The sequence below is a fragment of the Ictalurus punctatus genome, chromosome 10 (assembly GCF_001660625.3).
Source record: "Ictalurus punctatus breed USDA103 chromosome 10, Coco_2.0, whole genome shotgun sequence".
NCBI classification, from domain to species: Eukaryota; Metazoa; Chordata; class Actinopteri; order Siluriformes; family Ictaluridae; genus Ictalurus; species Ictalurus punctatus.
Genome location: NC_030425.2, coordinates 26,369,281 through 26,386,804, shown reverse-complemented (window position 1 = coordinate 26,386,804; position 17,524 = coordinate 26,369,281). Strand labels below are relative to the sequence as shown.

Here is a 17,524-nt window from a genome sequence, read left to right as displayed (position 1 = left end):
TAGCAAGCAAACTTGGCTATTGGTTATGTAATCAAATGCGTAATGTTAGCTAGCTGGCCAATGAAGACTTTTAATTGCATAATAATTAGCTTAATGTTGGTAGCTAGCATTCTTGGCTAGGGATTTACACTGTATACAGTAAGTTAGATATTGTTAATAGGTTATTGCTAATATGTTAGCTTGCTAGCACGTTAACTACATACACTTACTTACACTAATATGAGCTAGCTTGTTAGAGAACATGTTTACATATTTAATAACTGCTGCTAATCTAATTACTTATCTGGCATACCACTGTGTGTTTAAGAAGTTGGCTAGTTTAGCTACTGCTGTTAAATTTCTTTTCGTGGTGTTTAGGAGTGTAACAGTTGTACTGTATGGCCAGTGCTATTTTAACTTGGCTTCAAATAGACATCTTATGAAATTCCATTTACATTTAGTCACATAGCAGGCTCATAAACTTACAAAACTGAAAGACAAAAGACAAATGCTAATTTGTTAGCTAGGTGGTGACAAGAAGACCGTTTCAAACCTGGGTGCATAAATCAGTAATGAAAAATGTCATTTCAAACCTAGGGAAATAAATAAAATAAATAAATGAAAAACCAAGATATAATGCATATCAATGAAAAGTGTGTGCTGAAAATTAAGATTTTAGTAGATCAGGTGTCATTTGTTTATTTATTTACTTATTTTTGTCCCCAAGTTCTTCTGCCAGAACATATTAAACAGGATCTATTTCCATTAGTGGAGCAAAAATAAACAGAACATTTAGCCATATTTTGTCCAAAATGTTAATTTCTTGTTTATAGGACTGATATATTAAAAACAATATCGCACTCGCAATTGTGCGATATTGCTTAATTTATACATTAACATATTCCGACCAATCAGATTCAAGAATCTAGCGGTGCTGTGATATAAATAGAAGGTTTTATAAGGCTTTTAAATTAAGAAAAGCCGTAAAAAATGTCTTTTATTTCAGATATATACATTTTTAAGTCTTCATATCAAATGTCAAATCAATATGATTTGAGATGTGTTAAAACAGGTGACTTTACATTACATAGACGTCGATAATAAATGACAGTTAAAATAATTAAGGCAGATTTGCACTGAGTTTATTTTCACCCTGTACTGTAGCTTGCTCTGCAGTCACACAATAATAGGAAAACTACAGGGCCATAAAACAGGAATATTAACACTGAATAGATATTTCTAGATGAAAACCAGATCATGCAGTATTATTAAACAACAGAGACGTACAGCTCTTTATTCTTATTCTTGTACTCTACCACTTTATGCTTGGCTAAAATCTCTCTTCTTCTAGAATTACACACATGACATATAAATTAAGGCTATTTTTAGGGAAAGGAAATAAACAGAATTTGCACTCAGAACACCAGTGGAAGGAAGAAAGCTCTCAGACATTTGCATACATCACAGTTTTGAATAGGCAGGCACTGGGCAAAGTGCTAAGATGTTCAAGGTGACTTTGGCGTGAGCTTGATCATAAGCAGAAAGATACTCGAGGCTTGTCAGAGCACAGCCACTTGTCATGTGCCACTCCAGACAGAATGTGAAATGTGACTTTTTAAACCTTAAGCCTTAAACATTGGTACATCACATACTGTAACAGAATGAACACTGATTAGACTTGAATTTAAAATGGAGGAATATTTGTTTTAGGACTGTTTGAGTTAACCAACATCGATTTGCGCTCCGTAAACACAGCATTACATGCAGATCAGTCTTGTAATTCTTTGCAGCTGGTCACACCAGCATTGCTTGATGGCTGCTGCTTTCACATGGTCACACTCCTTTTCTAGGCAACTATGGAAATCAGTTATTTAAAAACAGTGCAGTTGGCAAGGCGACAGGGAAAGGCAGCTTGCACCATTTAGTCATCCACTGTTTTCTTCAATCTTCTCCTTTCCAAGCCGAGATGCAGTTTTTTAATCAAAATACAGTGGGTGGAAAACAACTGAATAAAGGCTACCTGTGGTTTTGGACCACAAACTACCTCCGTTTGCAGGTATTCTTGATTTACAGAGATCTGATGACAGAAGCCTTAACTGCTGACTCATATACTGTAGAAACAACCAAAATAACCAAATCGCTTGGGCGGCTGTGGATCAGGTGGTAGAGCGGGTTGTGCACTAATCGTAGGGTTGGCGGTTCGATTCCCGGCCCACGTGACTCCACATACCGAAGTGTCCTTGGGCAAGACACTGAACCCCAAGTTGCTCTTGATGGCAAGTTAGCACCTTGCATGGCAGCTCTGCTACCATTGGTGTGTGACTGTGTATGGGTGAATGAGACCGTGTAAAGCGCTTTGGATATAAGTGCACCATTTACCTTTATTTTTTACCATTTAGCAAGATTGGTTCGTGTGTGCTGGGCTGCAAATGAACGAAAGCAAAAAAATATGGCCTGTAGAGCATTCATTCATGCATGCATTCAAGTAAGAGATGCACATTATGAATAAAAAAAAAAAAAGAAAGAAATTTAAACGGAACAATGATACACCATACCTGATATGTAGGTAACCATGCTCCTTTTCAGAATATTTCGGCCATTTGCAATATTTGGTGGCGCCGGCCATAGGAAAAAGAAGAGGTCCTCAAATACATGTCATTTAATTAAGGTGTGATTATTATACTGAACAATCACATCTCTTGTGCCCTGCGATGGACTGGCACCCTGTCCAGGGTGTACCCCGCCTTGTGCCCGATGCTCCCTGGGATTGGCTCCAGGTTCCCCGTAACCCTGAAGAAGGAGTAAGCGGTAGAAGATGGATGGATGGATGGATGGATGGATGGACAATCACATCTCTGTGGTCTTTTATAATTAGCCAACTTGTTCTAAAATATGAGCCGGATTTTCTTTTCCTGACAGAAACAAGGCTCGACAGTAATAACAACTTTGTACTTAATGACCCCACCCCCAGGGTTTTAAATTCTTTTGTGTCCCTAGAATGAATAAGAAGGGTTGGGGTGTTGCCTGTCTATACTGTCATACTTTATGTTGCAGACAGATTTCTCTGGGGGAAATTTGAAACATTTGAGTACCTTGCAGTGCATCTCAGGGGTGATCAATCTGTTATTTTATTAGTTATCTATCACCCTCCTAGACTTAACAAAGGTTTTCTTGATGATTTTGGGGGAACTGCTTTCTAGGACATTAACTGACTATGAATATGCATAAATTACAGGTGATTTCAACATCCATATGGATGTAATGTAGCAGCACATAGCAGCAATTGATGTAAACAGAGCTAAATGAAATGTTCTGACATCCCTAATTGATTAATATCTAATAGAGTACTCTTTTTGGTATCAGTCTCAGTATTATTATTATTATTATTGACAAATACCAGAAAATGTTTTCATACTGACTCTGAAAACAATTTATTGCTGCGACGTAAATTCTGACCTTTTTCAGAAATGGTACAACCAAATATAACATAGCATAGAGATATGTGAACCATATCATGCAATGTAATGATGGCTGCAGTAGAGGCTGAGCTGCTTGCATCTGCTCCAGAGTCCTCAGGCAGTGTCTTTTTCCAGCCACAAATCCCCATCTGAGACACAAATCACGCAAAGTTCGTCTCAGTGTGGTATTACTGTGATCCTCAGGACAATCATTTCCAAATCTCAAAATCAGTAAGGAACATAAACACTACAGATTGCTCAGTAATATACGGTACAAGACTGGATTAGCTGGTAGGAGGCAACAAACATCAACAACCAGCCTTAGCTGTGAGAGTAAATCCTCATACTGACACCAGTTAATTTGATTCGATTAACGTTTTTTCACAGATAGTGAATCCTGGTATAATCGCAGACAGAGTCCTGGGATGAGCATAGGATAGGGTTTATGATTCCAGCATCAGATTTTGGGTACAAATCTACATGTGATTATCCACTGAAGCAAGGATGATAAACTGTTTTTGCAAGGTGCAAATCTTTAGAGAATCTCTGTATTTGTGATATTACAAGCCACACATCTTTCATCTCTCTTATTCTTAAACCCAGGTGGACGAACTGACGGGGTCATATTTGACATCTCTGGTCTTAGGTTCCGACCCGTTTCGAACCTCTGAGGATGCTATAGATGTTCTGTCTTCAAATCCAGGCGAATCAGGCCAGCGCACATTCCACCCATGAGGAAGCAGCTGGTCTGAATGTTTCCTTAGGCTGTACACAGGACGCATGAATAAATCAGCTAGCACGATTTAACCTGGTTTGGGTCCAGAGCGTGCTTTATTATCTTACGGTTATGGACTGAACTGCACTGATTAAAAAACTACCCAATAAACAGTACAATAATATGTTCGATTTTCTTTTCTCTGTGTCAAAGATGTCACGTTACCTTCTCAGCAGGAGACGTCCTGACTCTTTGTCTACGAATTCCTCGCATCCTTTTTTTTTTTATCTTGACGCCCCTGCAGCACATCTAATGTCCTTCACAAGGCACACAAACGTGTGTCTGAGTAATTTTATTGAATATCTTTATACTGACTAGATCTATAATTGTGAAGAACTCTTTTGTAAATGTCATACAGGGAAGGTAATGACATTTACTCTCCTTTCCAGCAGGCAGCTCTACTAACAGCTTCAGATGCTGCGCCCACACCCCAGCACGTCTGATATCTTTACATTTATACTTACATTTTATTGGAAGACGCCCTTATCCTGAGTGACTTACATATATCTCATTTATACAACTGAGCAGTTGAGGGTTAAAGGCCTTGCTCAAGGGCCCAACAGCGGCAGCTTGGTGGTGCTGTGATTAGACCTTCCGAGCAATAGTCTGATGCCTTAACCACTGAGCTACCAGTGACATTTTGAATGCAGAGCTGGAAAAGGGAAGGACGCTTTCGGAGCCATAAGAGCTGAGCTGAAGCGAATAAAGGCCTACAAAATTCTCTGACATCTTTGAGATCCTTGAAGCTACTTTGAAGACTTCAAAAAAAGGTTAAACTAATTTTAAAGCAATTCATATTCACACACACTCTCTCACCATCCACTTCACACAGAGAGGTGTTGGATGTTAAAACTATTCAGACTAGTTTCTACCTCCATGTGACCTCCTGCCCCACGGGGAGAGAAAAACCAACACCAACAATCAGCCAAAGACCTCATCTGTCAATCCAATCCAGGGAACGTAAAAAGCAGGACTCTTCAAGGCAGGCAGACAATCTTCAATAACGCGCTCGCTGAAGTGACTGTGGGTTATTGGTCAAAACTGCACACTACAGCTCAGAGAAGGAAAGAAGGGAAACTGGATCCTTCCTTAGAAAAATGACAGCACCAAATCTCAAAGATAATGCAATTGTGGCACCCGGTTGAGACTTTGTGTAGACTGCAAGGACAAATCACAGTGAAAGAGGGGGAACTTTTTCAGGAAGTAGTTTTGTGTCTGTGTAAGAAGTTGTATCACAATTGAGCCAGCCATTCAGTTTCTCCATCCATCCATCCATCCATCCATCCATCTTCTATACCGCTTATCCTTTTCATGGTCACGGGGAAACCTGGAGCCTATCCCAGGGAGCATGGGGCACAAGGCGAGGTACACCCTGGACAGGGTGCCAATTCATCGCAGGGCACAATCACATACACGCTCAAACACCTACTCATACACTACGGACACTTTGGACACGCCAATCAGCCTACCATGCATGTCTTTGGACTGGGGGAGGAAACCGGAGTACCCGGAGGAAACCCCCGCAGCACAGGGAGAACACACAGGGCCACAGTGGGAATTGAACCCTCGACCCTGGAGGTGTGAGGCGAATGTGCTTTAACTTTTAAAGTACCCTTTAAAAAAAATTTTTTTATCTCCATATTTAAACTGGACCTGGCAACCCTACCTGATCATTTTATTCAAAGATTTATCCACAGACAGCTCAGAAATTTGAATGGCAACCCCACAAGTGTTCAAATGATATTTATTATTATAACATTCTAAAAATCTGACAGGGCACATCACAAAACCTTTACAAAAGTTGTCCATGTCCAGCTTGTTTATGCTTCAGGAATAAGTCCTCTGGTAAAAGTATGTTTTGTTTTTGTTTTTAAGTCAGTCACAAAACAGTTTGCACTCCATCTTGGGTCGCACTGCTGGCACTTGAATTGAGTTTCATCACGTCACCTCATATACCCAGACCCTTTCAATTCCATGCTGGCCCACATTCATAACATTTCAGCTCAGATTCATGCGTCGGTGGTCTGATGCCACAAATCCGATCAGAAAAAGGAGAAAATCTGACAGTGGAAACCCGACTCCGCCACCGAACACCAGTCTGAGACACTCCATTGAGCTGGCGAGTTACGTATGAGCTATGCTTTAGAGCCTAATTCACTGTCGCTCCTTCGGTGTGTGATGATGTCATGCCATCAGACGTCCTGTGATCAGCACCTACTGCTTCTGATACACTACTGAATCCCTGTTCCCTGCAAGAGACACACAATATTTCAAAAAATATAATAAAAAACACCACCTCATGAAAGACAGGCCGGAAACAGGAACCGCAGAGCGTACTTACGTTAAGAGCTCGTGCAGTTCTCTTTTGATCTTGGTTACGACCGGAGGACCCTGATACACCAGCGCTGTGTAGAGCTGAACCAGAGATGCTCCGGCACGGATCTTATCCAGGGCGTCCTGTCCGCTAGCCACTCCACCTACACCGACTATGGGCACCTTCCCTACAACATGAAGAAATGCCCGTTTCCAGTTACGCAAAAAACGGTTTCAGTGTTCAGACTTTTACATTTCCATCACAAATCTCCACATAAAAGACAATATAAAAAGGTCCACTGCTAATAAGTTTCCGTTTCGTATTACGGATGCTTTGCTAAATGTTCGCAGAACAAAAACATGTAGATAAGATGTTTGGATACGTGTTGACCTTTGAGCCTGGTGATAACGCAAAGATGTCGCGAGGGATTTATCGTAAATCTCGGACATAATGTCTCAAAAGGGGTTTAACGTGGTCCAAAATGGCTTGGACAAAAGAAGTGATTTGATTAATTGGTGTGTGTGAATAATAGCTCCTAATTTATTGCCCATGGATGTGTTATTTTTATATATATATATATATATATATATATATATATATATATATATATATATATATATATATATATATATATATATATATATATATATTTATACCTTTCGTTAAGGTGTACATCTCCCGTACTGTACGAGTGGACCGTTCTTTAAGCGGCTGCCCGCTCAGACCCCCCGCCTCGTTCCTGTTGTGGTCCTGCAGGGTCTCAGGCCTGGACACTGTGGTGTTGGAGACGATTAAACCGTCCACACCAAGCTAACACACAAAAGCACACGAAAGCAAAAGTTCAGACACAACCGCGATAAAAGGTAAGGAAAACAACACTTGAGGCATTCTGTTACAGGAAAATAAATCAACCATCAGTTGGTGTCATGTGGCCCAACACGAAGCGGATTTATTGTTACAACCCTTAAGTTGAATATTTTTCCATATCAGTGCATTCCAAAGTGCTTTATTGCTCTCCTACCCAAGAAGGTTTCCAAAGCCTACAGCTTATTTATTAAACAACACTGCTTCATAGTTGTTGTTTTTTTTATCTGTTTACAATTACATTTAATATTGTGGAACATCCTGTACTGACTCATGTTACAGTATAAGTTGCTCTCTCGAAGTTAATAAAACAAAAATGTGATGTTACTGAGAAACCACACACACCTCTGACTCAGACTCTGATGCTGCGCTGACACTGGAGACTCCTTCCATAAACGCTAACTAAATGCCGCCTTACAGAAAACTCCACCGTAACAATGATGAGACATGTTTTAAACTTTAAATATCATTACAGCAGGCACTACTGTATCAATGTAAATGAGTCAACCAATCAGATTCGAGAATTCAGCAGTGGTATGGAATACTGCATTTTATTTGCTTTACTTTTTTAGGAATATGATTTTATATAAAAAAATAAATAAATAAATAAAAATACCCTGCATGCGCACAACCCCGCACGCAAACTATGTAAATGTCCGGTAGTATATATTATACATGTATAATTAAAATTATAAAATGATAATTATTCATTAAGTGGAAAGAAAGAAGTGACCTCTGTGATGACCTCTGCAATGTCCTGCTTGTCCTGCTGGGAGAGATCCGGAGCAATCTTAACCATTACTGGCGGCCGAGTCGCTCCTTGCAGAGTGTCTCTCGCTTTCAGTACCTGAGTTCGCATTCGAAAAACACACACACACACACACACACACACACACACTGTACAGTGACACAGTGTACTGTACAGTATATCCCGACTGCCCAGGTGACAATTTTTTTAAAAAATCCAGTCCCAGCTGTTACACACCATAATTTCAATTTTATATCTAGACAGGGTAAATCTAATCTATCCAACAGTCAACTTTACTGACCAAATCTGATTTGTTTGGGGTTTTATTTTTTGGACGATGCTGCATTTGCTTGTGTATTGATTTTTTCATGAATTATTTTGCATAAGAGCAATGTCCGAACGCAGTTCTGAGCGTATTTGACGCAGACTGGGAGTTTTTAAGCAAAGACATCAGAACATTTGTTTTCTACTCGAGGAGCTGCTACACTCCCCCCGCCTTCATTCTGTTTGTTTTTTTTTTGTCTCTGTTATTCTTGTTGCAAATATCTGATGTCACAAACACTGAGCACTGAATAACAAAATAAATAATTACAAGAAGGAAAAAATAATAATAAAAAGAGTGATGTCATGTCCATTTCAAACCACAATATTAGCCTAAGAAATGCATGTATGAATGTACGTTTTTTTTGCAACACAGATGGTAATCAGCCCTGCTTACATCAGGTAAGCCTTCACAGACAAGGACAGTCATTTGCATTCGGTAACCGAGCTCAGTTCTACCTTGTCCAGTAGATGGCGCAGTTCTTTCTTCCCCTGCAGGTCCCTGAGGCCCGGAGTATTCGGGCTGCTCACGTTCACTACCAGGTAGTCAGCGAGGGGACCAAGCGTCCTCACTCCCTCCAGATAATCAGCCACAGCGTCTGTGGACAGCTTGTTCTTCCCCAGGTTGATGCCCAGTGGCTTGCCTGCTGAGATCGTATAATAATTCCGGCTTATTGAGACTTATTGAGCGATTGCTCTCTGGCTCTAATGTTCATAGCAAGGCGATAGGATGTCTCAGGTTTACCTTTAGTGAGCTCAGACTGAATTCCTTGTCTGGCTTTTAATCTCTCCTGAACAGCTAGAACGCCACAGCTGTTGAAGCCGTATCTGAAAAACACACAAACATACATACATACATAACTAGTGATGACATCATTACTAATGAAATACCAGTCAATATTTTTATACGAGAGTGCAGCTCTGGTTTTATCGGTTTTATATTAATGCGCTTGATCTAATACGTTATCGTTTCTATAGTAACAGCTCATTCACAGGGACTTGTATGGTAGACATTTCACATAATAATACTACTACTACTACTACTAATAATAATAATAATAATAATAATAACAACAAATGCATGAATGACGTGTTGTTTATTTACTAAAGAAAAACAGAATCATTGACAAGGTGATATTTTCTGTAAGGAGACATTTGTTTAACGCTTATAGAAGGAGTCTCCAGCATCAGTGCTTTACAACAGTCAGTGAGTTACGAGTTCCGGGTTCTTCGGTAACATGACATAGGAGAGAGAGGAAAAAAGAGGGGCTGGTGAAGGAACGAAAGTTTACAGCCACTATAGCGCAAGTGATAACATTTAAAAGTAACTATAAATGGATTTTTTTTTTTTTTTTAAACAAGATGTGCCATTCTTTATGAAATAAAAATTGTGGTACAAGACTATTAAAATGCTTTGAGATGTGATGTTGATGACAAATAATCAGCTTCAGGGTGGTATTAATAACGCTGCATGGCATCTGGGTGAGTCACATCACCCCATTGTTGATTATTTTCCTATAACAGCACTCGCATGTGTTTTATTCCTAACTTAATATATACTGAATAATGAAAAAAACATACTGATACTGAATCGTATCAGAATAAAATATCAAATATAATATAACGGGGTGTTTTCATTTGTAGCTGACTTTTTCCACAGGGAAAACGTTTCTGCTCATAAAAACGCAGCCTTCCTATGCCTCACTCCTGCGCTCGTGTGCGTCTGACTCAACAGTTTATTAAAGTGTAATGTGAATTAATTATAAACCGGCTGACGTCTTTTCCTTTCCGCCTGAAAGCGTGACAATATTTTGATTGCTGTTGAAATGCGAGCAAAGCAAACAGCTCCAGTGACCGTGATCGCTGCGCTGAGTCGTTAGGACTCATCAATTATGGGTTACCATGGCAACAAATAGAATCCCCCCAGCAATTGAGTCGAGGCAAATAAACTGTAAAGCTGAAGGCGATATTTAATGTCAGGCTGGAAACACAGGAAGGACAAAGAGGTGGCTGTATAGACTTGTGTTGCTATTGGGCTTTGTATGGTCTTTAATGAGATTACACTGTTTTCCATAAGCAAGAGCATGACAGAGGGGAGCCAATATTTATACAGCTGTTTAGTTTTATTAAGTTCCTAGCGGTTTTATAATACAATCTGTCTCAAGTGCTAATTATATAACATACTTCATTATATACAGGACAATAGGAATGGATGAAAAGGCAAAAAATATATCTTTAAGTGGGGTTGCCAGATTGGGAGTGATTGAATGAATGAATGAATGAAATAACTATAAGAACAGTCGACATGTTCGGTCTAATAAAATATAATCTGCCGATAGTGAATTTATGATCCACAATATTTCATGATATTTAGTTTTGCTAATAATGAAAAAATAATAATAAAAAAACAGAGCTGAAGAGTAAAAGTAGATACTGATTTCTATTTTTATTTAAATAAATTACCTAAAACGTTTACATAGAAGGTAAATTACCCCTGATGGCACATGATATACGCATATTTTATTTTTTATATATATATATATATATATATATATATATATATATATATATATATATATAAAAAACACACATACACACACACACACACACACACACACACACACATATACATACACACACACTAGGGCTGCACAATTAATCGGATATCGATCGGGATTACGATATTGACTGCCCACGATTAAATGAACATGATCGACTGCGATACTGATGTTTAAACTTCGTCCTCCGCTTCGTCCTCAAATCAAGCGCTTACAGCCAATCACACAGGGCGGTGCAGGGATGACGTCATTTTGTAGCGCCAAAATCCGGAAACGGGGTCAGCATTTTAGTGCTCGAGCTGCCAGTTTCTCTGCGAGCTCCAGCTCTTGCGCGAGGGGAAATCATGACACTAGCTAGCACGATGCTAAATGGCGCTACAGAGGTTGTCGGGGGCACTAAACATCATCACGCCGAACGGGAAAAAACTTTGCAGATCAACTCAGGGCTCTACAGTGCGACTATTTCACTCGTATTTGCGACTGAAGTACTTTGTGCGACTGTGACTAAATATTTATTATATAAAGGTGGGAGTGACCTGTTCGGAGTTGTATAATACAATCGGAATAAAAATTACAGGAAATCCAAAATGCATCTACAGTTACTTTCACACTGCTTTTCATCTCCTCAGTCAACCGCACAAGTGTGGAAATACTGCAGAGAAGCCATTATGATGACGAGTAACACTGAACATCATCTGCTTCTCTCAACTTCCCGATCTCACAAACCGCCATCTTTTATTGATCCCACACTATCTTCCGAAATTCTGTCATAATTGATAAGCTCAGGTTTTCTCATGCCTACGTGTGTGTTATAACGTGGCACATTAACGCTACCATCTCTTTAAAAAAAACACACTAAGCTTCAAATGTGCTCCTAAATTTTTCTCGTAAAAGAAACTGTCTTGCGTCTCTCCTCCGGTAAACACTGTTATTGCCTTTTCTGCATTCGCCTGAATTGTTTTCATTTAGTTGCATATTGTTATATTTGATGTATATTTTCATTTGGTTGATGGCATTTTTACTTATCCTATATTTTGGGAACACTTTTATTTATATTTTGCGTCTACGAGATGATGCGCTTTAAGGACCAGTCTAATTTGATGCAAAGATTTGGACATTAGCAGGAATGTAGCACAACATGGAGGTGAAAGCAGCGGCCTGTTTATTTAAATGTGAAAGTACAATGAATATATGTTGTCCCTAAAATCATTATTGATTTTATATCATAATTGAGATCTCAATATTGATCAAAATAATATATATTATATATTATATATATATATATATATATATATACACATATATACACACACACACACACACATATATATGTGTGTATATATATGTATATATATGTGTGTGTGTGTGTATGTATATATATATATATATATGTGTGTGTGTGTGTGTGTGTGTGTGTGTGTGTATATATATATATATATAGTGTGTGTGTGTGTGTGTATGTATATATATATATATATATATATATATGTGAAAGATTTTGTCCTCTTTAACAAGAAAAGAGGAAAACTCTTTAAGGAAGAGTATACTGTTCAATTCTGCCCTTTTTTTATTTTTCATAATCGCTTCATGCAAATTTAAATGCTTTGTATTCCTCACTGCATTAAACTGCTACAGATTGTGAAATAATTGCTAGATGTGTTACTAACAAAGCCTTAATTTTAACTGTAGCAAACTAAATAACCATTTTCTAGCGATACTACACAACTGACCTGCTGATTCTAATATTACCTTATGATGAAAGTAAAAAAAAAAAAAATGGAGTTTTTGCGTGACTTCAGATTTCGGGATTGTCGCACATCTAAGGGCACCTTTTTCCAATCTTATGCAATATGCGTACCAAAGAGAGAGAGAGAGAATTTGCCATTCAAAACCAGGAGTGTGTACACATTGCGCTCGTTTACGTCAAGAGCACAGGCTCGTCCACTTAACCTGCCTGTGAGGAACTTGCTCAAATGGATGATTGTGGTGTCCAGTGTGCATCAAAGCTAGTCCCAAGCCACACAGACGGGAATTTTTCATTCATTTCGTAGCCTAGGACGTGTTTGTGTAAAAATATTCTCAAATGCATCCTGATGTACATGTGCAACTATTCAAATAGCCTGCATCTTATTTACATAAATCCTACACTCATTTTGCTTATGAGGGCTTGTGAACCTACAATATTGCCCATTCTGACGTCACAAAAAATTTGAGGCAATTTTTCCAAAAGTTTTGGCACATGAAGCTACAAATATCCCCAAACAACTTAACCCAAAGACTAAAAACAATAAGCGACCCAAGGTTCATTTCAATTTGCTTCTCTTATAACGACACGCGTATAAATGGGTTTCCACGTCCTAGATCACCATGATGTTACCATGACATTTCACACTTGTACTTTCCCCATTTCCAATTCAGCAAGCCACATTTACATTTATTGCTTTTGGCACTTTTACACTTTTACTCAAAGACACTTTAAAGGTGCGGCAGAATACAATCCTAGCAGCCAGTCACGTCTACATGCAAAGATCTTTTTTTTTTTTCCTGCCCGTTTGAACGACTTCACATTCTAAATTCATTATTTACATCAAAATATCACCTGGACACCTCGGACATGGTTCGGCATGCTTTTTAGCTATTGTTAAATCTTTTGAATTACAGCTGGCACTGATGTCGGAGTTAATCGACATCATCTGACCAATCAGATTCGATTCAAAAGCACTGCAATATAAACAGGATTAGAGCAGACATGTTTTGGTTGACTGAAGACCAGGTGCACTATTGCGTTTTGGGTCATCTGCAATAGTTAAGCAGTGCAATGTGACAGGCCAAGCAGCAGAAAGCTGTATAAATTGTGTCAGACGTTGCAGAAGGGGAACAAAGCTCAAAGCTGCCTCATACCTGTTAATAACCGCCTGGTCAGCCTCGAGTCTGAACACGCGGGGTTTTGGATTTCCCTCCTGTGGTTTCGGTGTGACCGTGCCCACCTCGACAAAGCCGAAGCCCAACCGATACAGAGCATCCACCGCCTCACCGTGCTTATCAAAGCCTGCTGCGATCCCAACAGGATTCCCGAACCTCCGTCCCATCACATTTACCTCCTGGATCAGCACATAAAAAATATCTAATTAGATTGATATTGCTAAGGCTTGGTACTAGACCTGTTATAATAACTACTTTTGTTGGACGATACACTGTCCCAGAAATAATCGCAATTAACGACATTATTGTCATTTTAAGACCATTTTATGCAACTGATATAATGATAATATAAGAGCATAATAATGCAAGTACACCCTTTCAAAGAGCCATGAACTTTTCATTCTTAAGAACATTCAGACACGGGAATACAATATTGCGATTTCCTTATGCTTTAGTTGTTCATTGTCTGTGTTTTAGCGCGTTGTTACTGAAAGAGCGTCTTCACGACGTGACTTACCGTTCGACCCGGCGCCCTACTTCGATTCAAGTTCACGTGTGTATTTGCGTCAGTTTGCGCAGAAGTGGGTTGTAATATTAGGTTTATGTTGTGTAAATGTCTGATTAATCTCACATGTGTATAGGATGCGTTTAGGTGAGTTAATTAACCCGCTGACGAAGCGCTTCAGCTCACGCAGCTTAAGCGGCTCAATCCCCGACATTATTGACCCCAACTGGATTATCTGAAACAGTAAAACTATTCTTTCTAGATTTTTCTTCTTCAAAAAACATTGTTAGTGCGTTGTTAATATCTTGCACGCAAGTAATTTTTTTTCCACGGTATGTTTTCATTCAAATCGGTGCTAGTGCTTAATACACGTCTTAAACTCGAATGCAGACAGTTTTTGCTTTCGAATGAGCGTTTTTATCTTAAATTCGACGGATATTCCAAGTTGGAATTTTAATTTGACAGTGCGAACGGCTAAAATGTTGGTGACATTCACTCTTATGTAAACAAACACGCATGTAAACACAATGGGAAATAGGTCAGAAAAATATATCGTACGATAAGTCGAAAATGTAATTATCGTGACAGGCCTACTTTGTACAAACTGTCACATGATGCATGTCAAATTGTATCGAAAGCTTGGGACAAAAAAAATTCCATCGATAACTGAAGCAGAACACAATCCAAGCATCAGGCTGTTAAAAAGTACATCAGCTATTCTAACACTAGTCTTTTAAAATAATTATAGTAATAGCGATATTTAAGGACATTTTGTACACTCACCAGTGATGCAGGATCCTGGTAGCGACTTCTGGGCACCAGGCCCAGGCTGAGTAACCGCACAGCCATGACGTGAGCTGTTTCTGCTCCCACAAGTCTTTGCAGCACGGGCATGAGGGTGGTAGCGTAGAAGCGCTCGTCCCCGGTTGCGGTCAGGTATCCCAGGAATAAGGTGCTGCCACATCCCAGGATCTTTACAGCGTCCTTCAGACGCTCCTGTGGTGGCGGGGAAAAAAGGAGTCTGGATGACTAAACTGAAAAGAAGGAAATTAAACCTGATTTTTATGACCATATTAGTAAACAAAGCAGTTCATGGTCATATTTCGTCGATATGTCTCAGACTTGGACAATGACTTCTGACAGGTAAAACAGTGAAAGGAAGGATCAAACTATAGTAACAATAGGAAACTGCCAGTCAATAGCGCAACACATTTCCTTTAAACATTACACATTATCCTGCACTATATCCTTTAAAAGGGATTACTGTCTATACCTCAGTGGCCTCAGGTGTGTTCTAATTCATTCATTCATTCATTCATTCATTCTTCAGTGAACACTTTATTCTGGTCAAGGACATGGTGGAACCGGGAGCCCAATCCAGGAAAACTGGGCGTGAGACAGGAACACGAATATGGATGAATGGATGAATTTAGGAAAATCTGACAGTTTACTACTATCCACGTCCTGTATAAATAGGACCCAAACTATTCACATCTCTCTGATCGCATGAATGTATTCTTCACGAACATTTGGAATTAATCAGGATTATCTCAGAATATCATAAAAGTGCTTTGATTTGTAAAACTCTCATCATTTACATATTGCAGACTGCGATATCGCTGGTGCAAAAGGCCAGTATCGCGATAATAAATCGCCAACATACTGCGCATGTGCACAAGGCAGAACCCAGAAGGGCAGCAATCACATGGCAAGAGGACATTCATCAGCACCAGTAATGTCTGCGTGTGTGACACGATTGTTCACAACTTCTCAAAGTACACCGTTCATAGCCTCTGAATTGTGAAAGTCGTGAATTAGTCATGAATTAACACACGATAGAAGAGAATCTGAGAGGGAAAACTCATCATGTCTAATATTCAGTCTGAACTGGTAAAAGTCACGGGTTAAACACGTCATGCTATATAATATTTATATATCGCATTATAGTATTTGTCGCACTTTTTCTGGTATTCTTGTAGTGTTGTAGTTGTTTAGATCCTGAATGCTAAATTACCTTCAGCTGCCCGGCCATGATCACTCACGTTGTAAACACGGGATGGGTAGTCACGTGATTTGACTTAACTCTCGTGAGTTCTCGCGATGTTTGCCACTTATAAGGCGTGCATTGTAGTATTAGTCCAAAGTGACGTATTGCATTAAACGTGTAATTAAAGAAACAAACTAATAATTAAATATGTCACTTTGGTCTATATTTATAATAAACTACGCCCTTGATGGGTTTTTATTTTATTATTTTTTAAACTGAGCAAATGGTTCAGGGGAAAAAGAAAGTACATCCTCCTTCAATTCAATCTATCGAAATAACAATCCTGTCATGCTCACCAACCTCTATATACAAAGAAATAACCTCAAGTGACAACATAAAAAGCACAACAGATTTCAGTATGTAGTCTTTTTTTTTGCAAAAAGTACAGTAAACCAACATTCAGAAAGCATTTGAGAAAAAATAAATACAGCTTATAATTCAGTAACATGTAAAACCACCTTTAGCAACAATAACTTGAAGTAAACGTTTTCTGTAGGAGTTTATCAGCCTCTCGTCGTTGTGGAAATTTTCCCCGCTCTTCTTTACAACATCGCCTCAGTTCAATGATGTTTGAGGGCTTTTTCTTTATAAGCTCTCTTAATATCTCACTACATCATTTCAATGGAGTTGAGGTCTGGAGTTTGACTTGGCCATTCCAACACCTTGATTTTTTTCTTCTTTAGCCATTCAGATTTCTATTTGATGGTGTGCTTTGGATCATTGTCCTGTTGTATGACCCAATTTGGACCCAGTTTAAACTCCTGGACTGATGGCCTAACATCTCAAGAATATTCTGGTGTGTAGCTTTTGGGTTTTTCTTTATATCTCTGAGCATTAAACAGTCTGACCTTGGACTGAACGACCAAACATCATTAAAAATGGGTCAAATATCCTTCTTTAGAACATGATGAAACATGTTTCCTTCCCATGTAGATAGAGAACACCTTGAGGATTTCAGAAATGTATCATGTGTTGGGTATTTAGTTTTACTTATGACAAAAGAGCTTAGACAATGTGGAAATTCAAAAACTGG

At 39.0% G+C, this 17,524-nt stretch overlaps 1 protein-coding gene across 3 annotated transcripts; it reads right to left on the bottom strand.

Moving 5' to 3' along the window:
• Positions 1-5,942: 5,942 nt before the first annotated feature.
• On the bottom strand, positions 5,943-16,562 carry dhodh (dihydroorotate dehydrogenase). 3 transcript variants are annotated; one of them, XM_017477917.2, is made up of 9 exons: positions 16,459-16,562; positions 15,228-15,440; positions 13,919-14,118; positions 9,205-9,287; positions 8,919-9,106; positions 8,124-8,237; positions 7,183-7,336; positions 6,554-6,713; positions 5,943-6,461 (listed from the first exon to the last, which is right to left on the bottom strand). In XM_017477917.2, exons 1-9 carry the CDS (start codon positions 16,474-16,476, stop codon positions 6,362-6,364), a joined length of 1,230 nt encoding a protein of 409 aa, XP_017333406.1. In that variant the 5' UTR covers positions 16,477-16,562; the 3' UTR covers positions 5,943-6,361. The 3 variants fall into 3 exon arrangements, with proteins under 3 accessions (XP_017333406.1, XP_017333407.1, XP_017333408.1); XM_017477918.2 differs by having other exon boundaries at positions 8,919-9,103; XM_017477919.3 differs by having other exon boundaries at positions 15,228-15,478; positions 16,459-16,527.
• Positions 16,563-17,524: the final 962 nt, after the last annotated feature.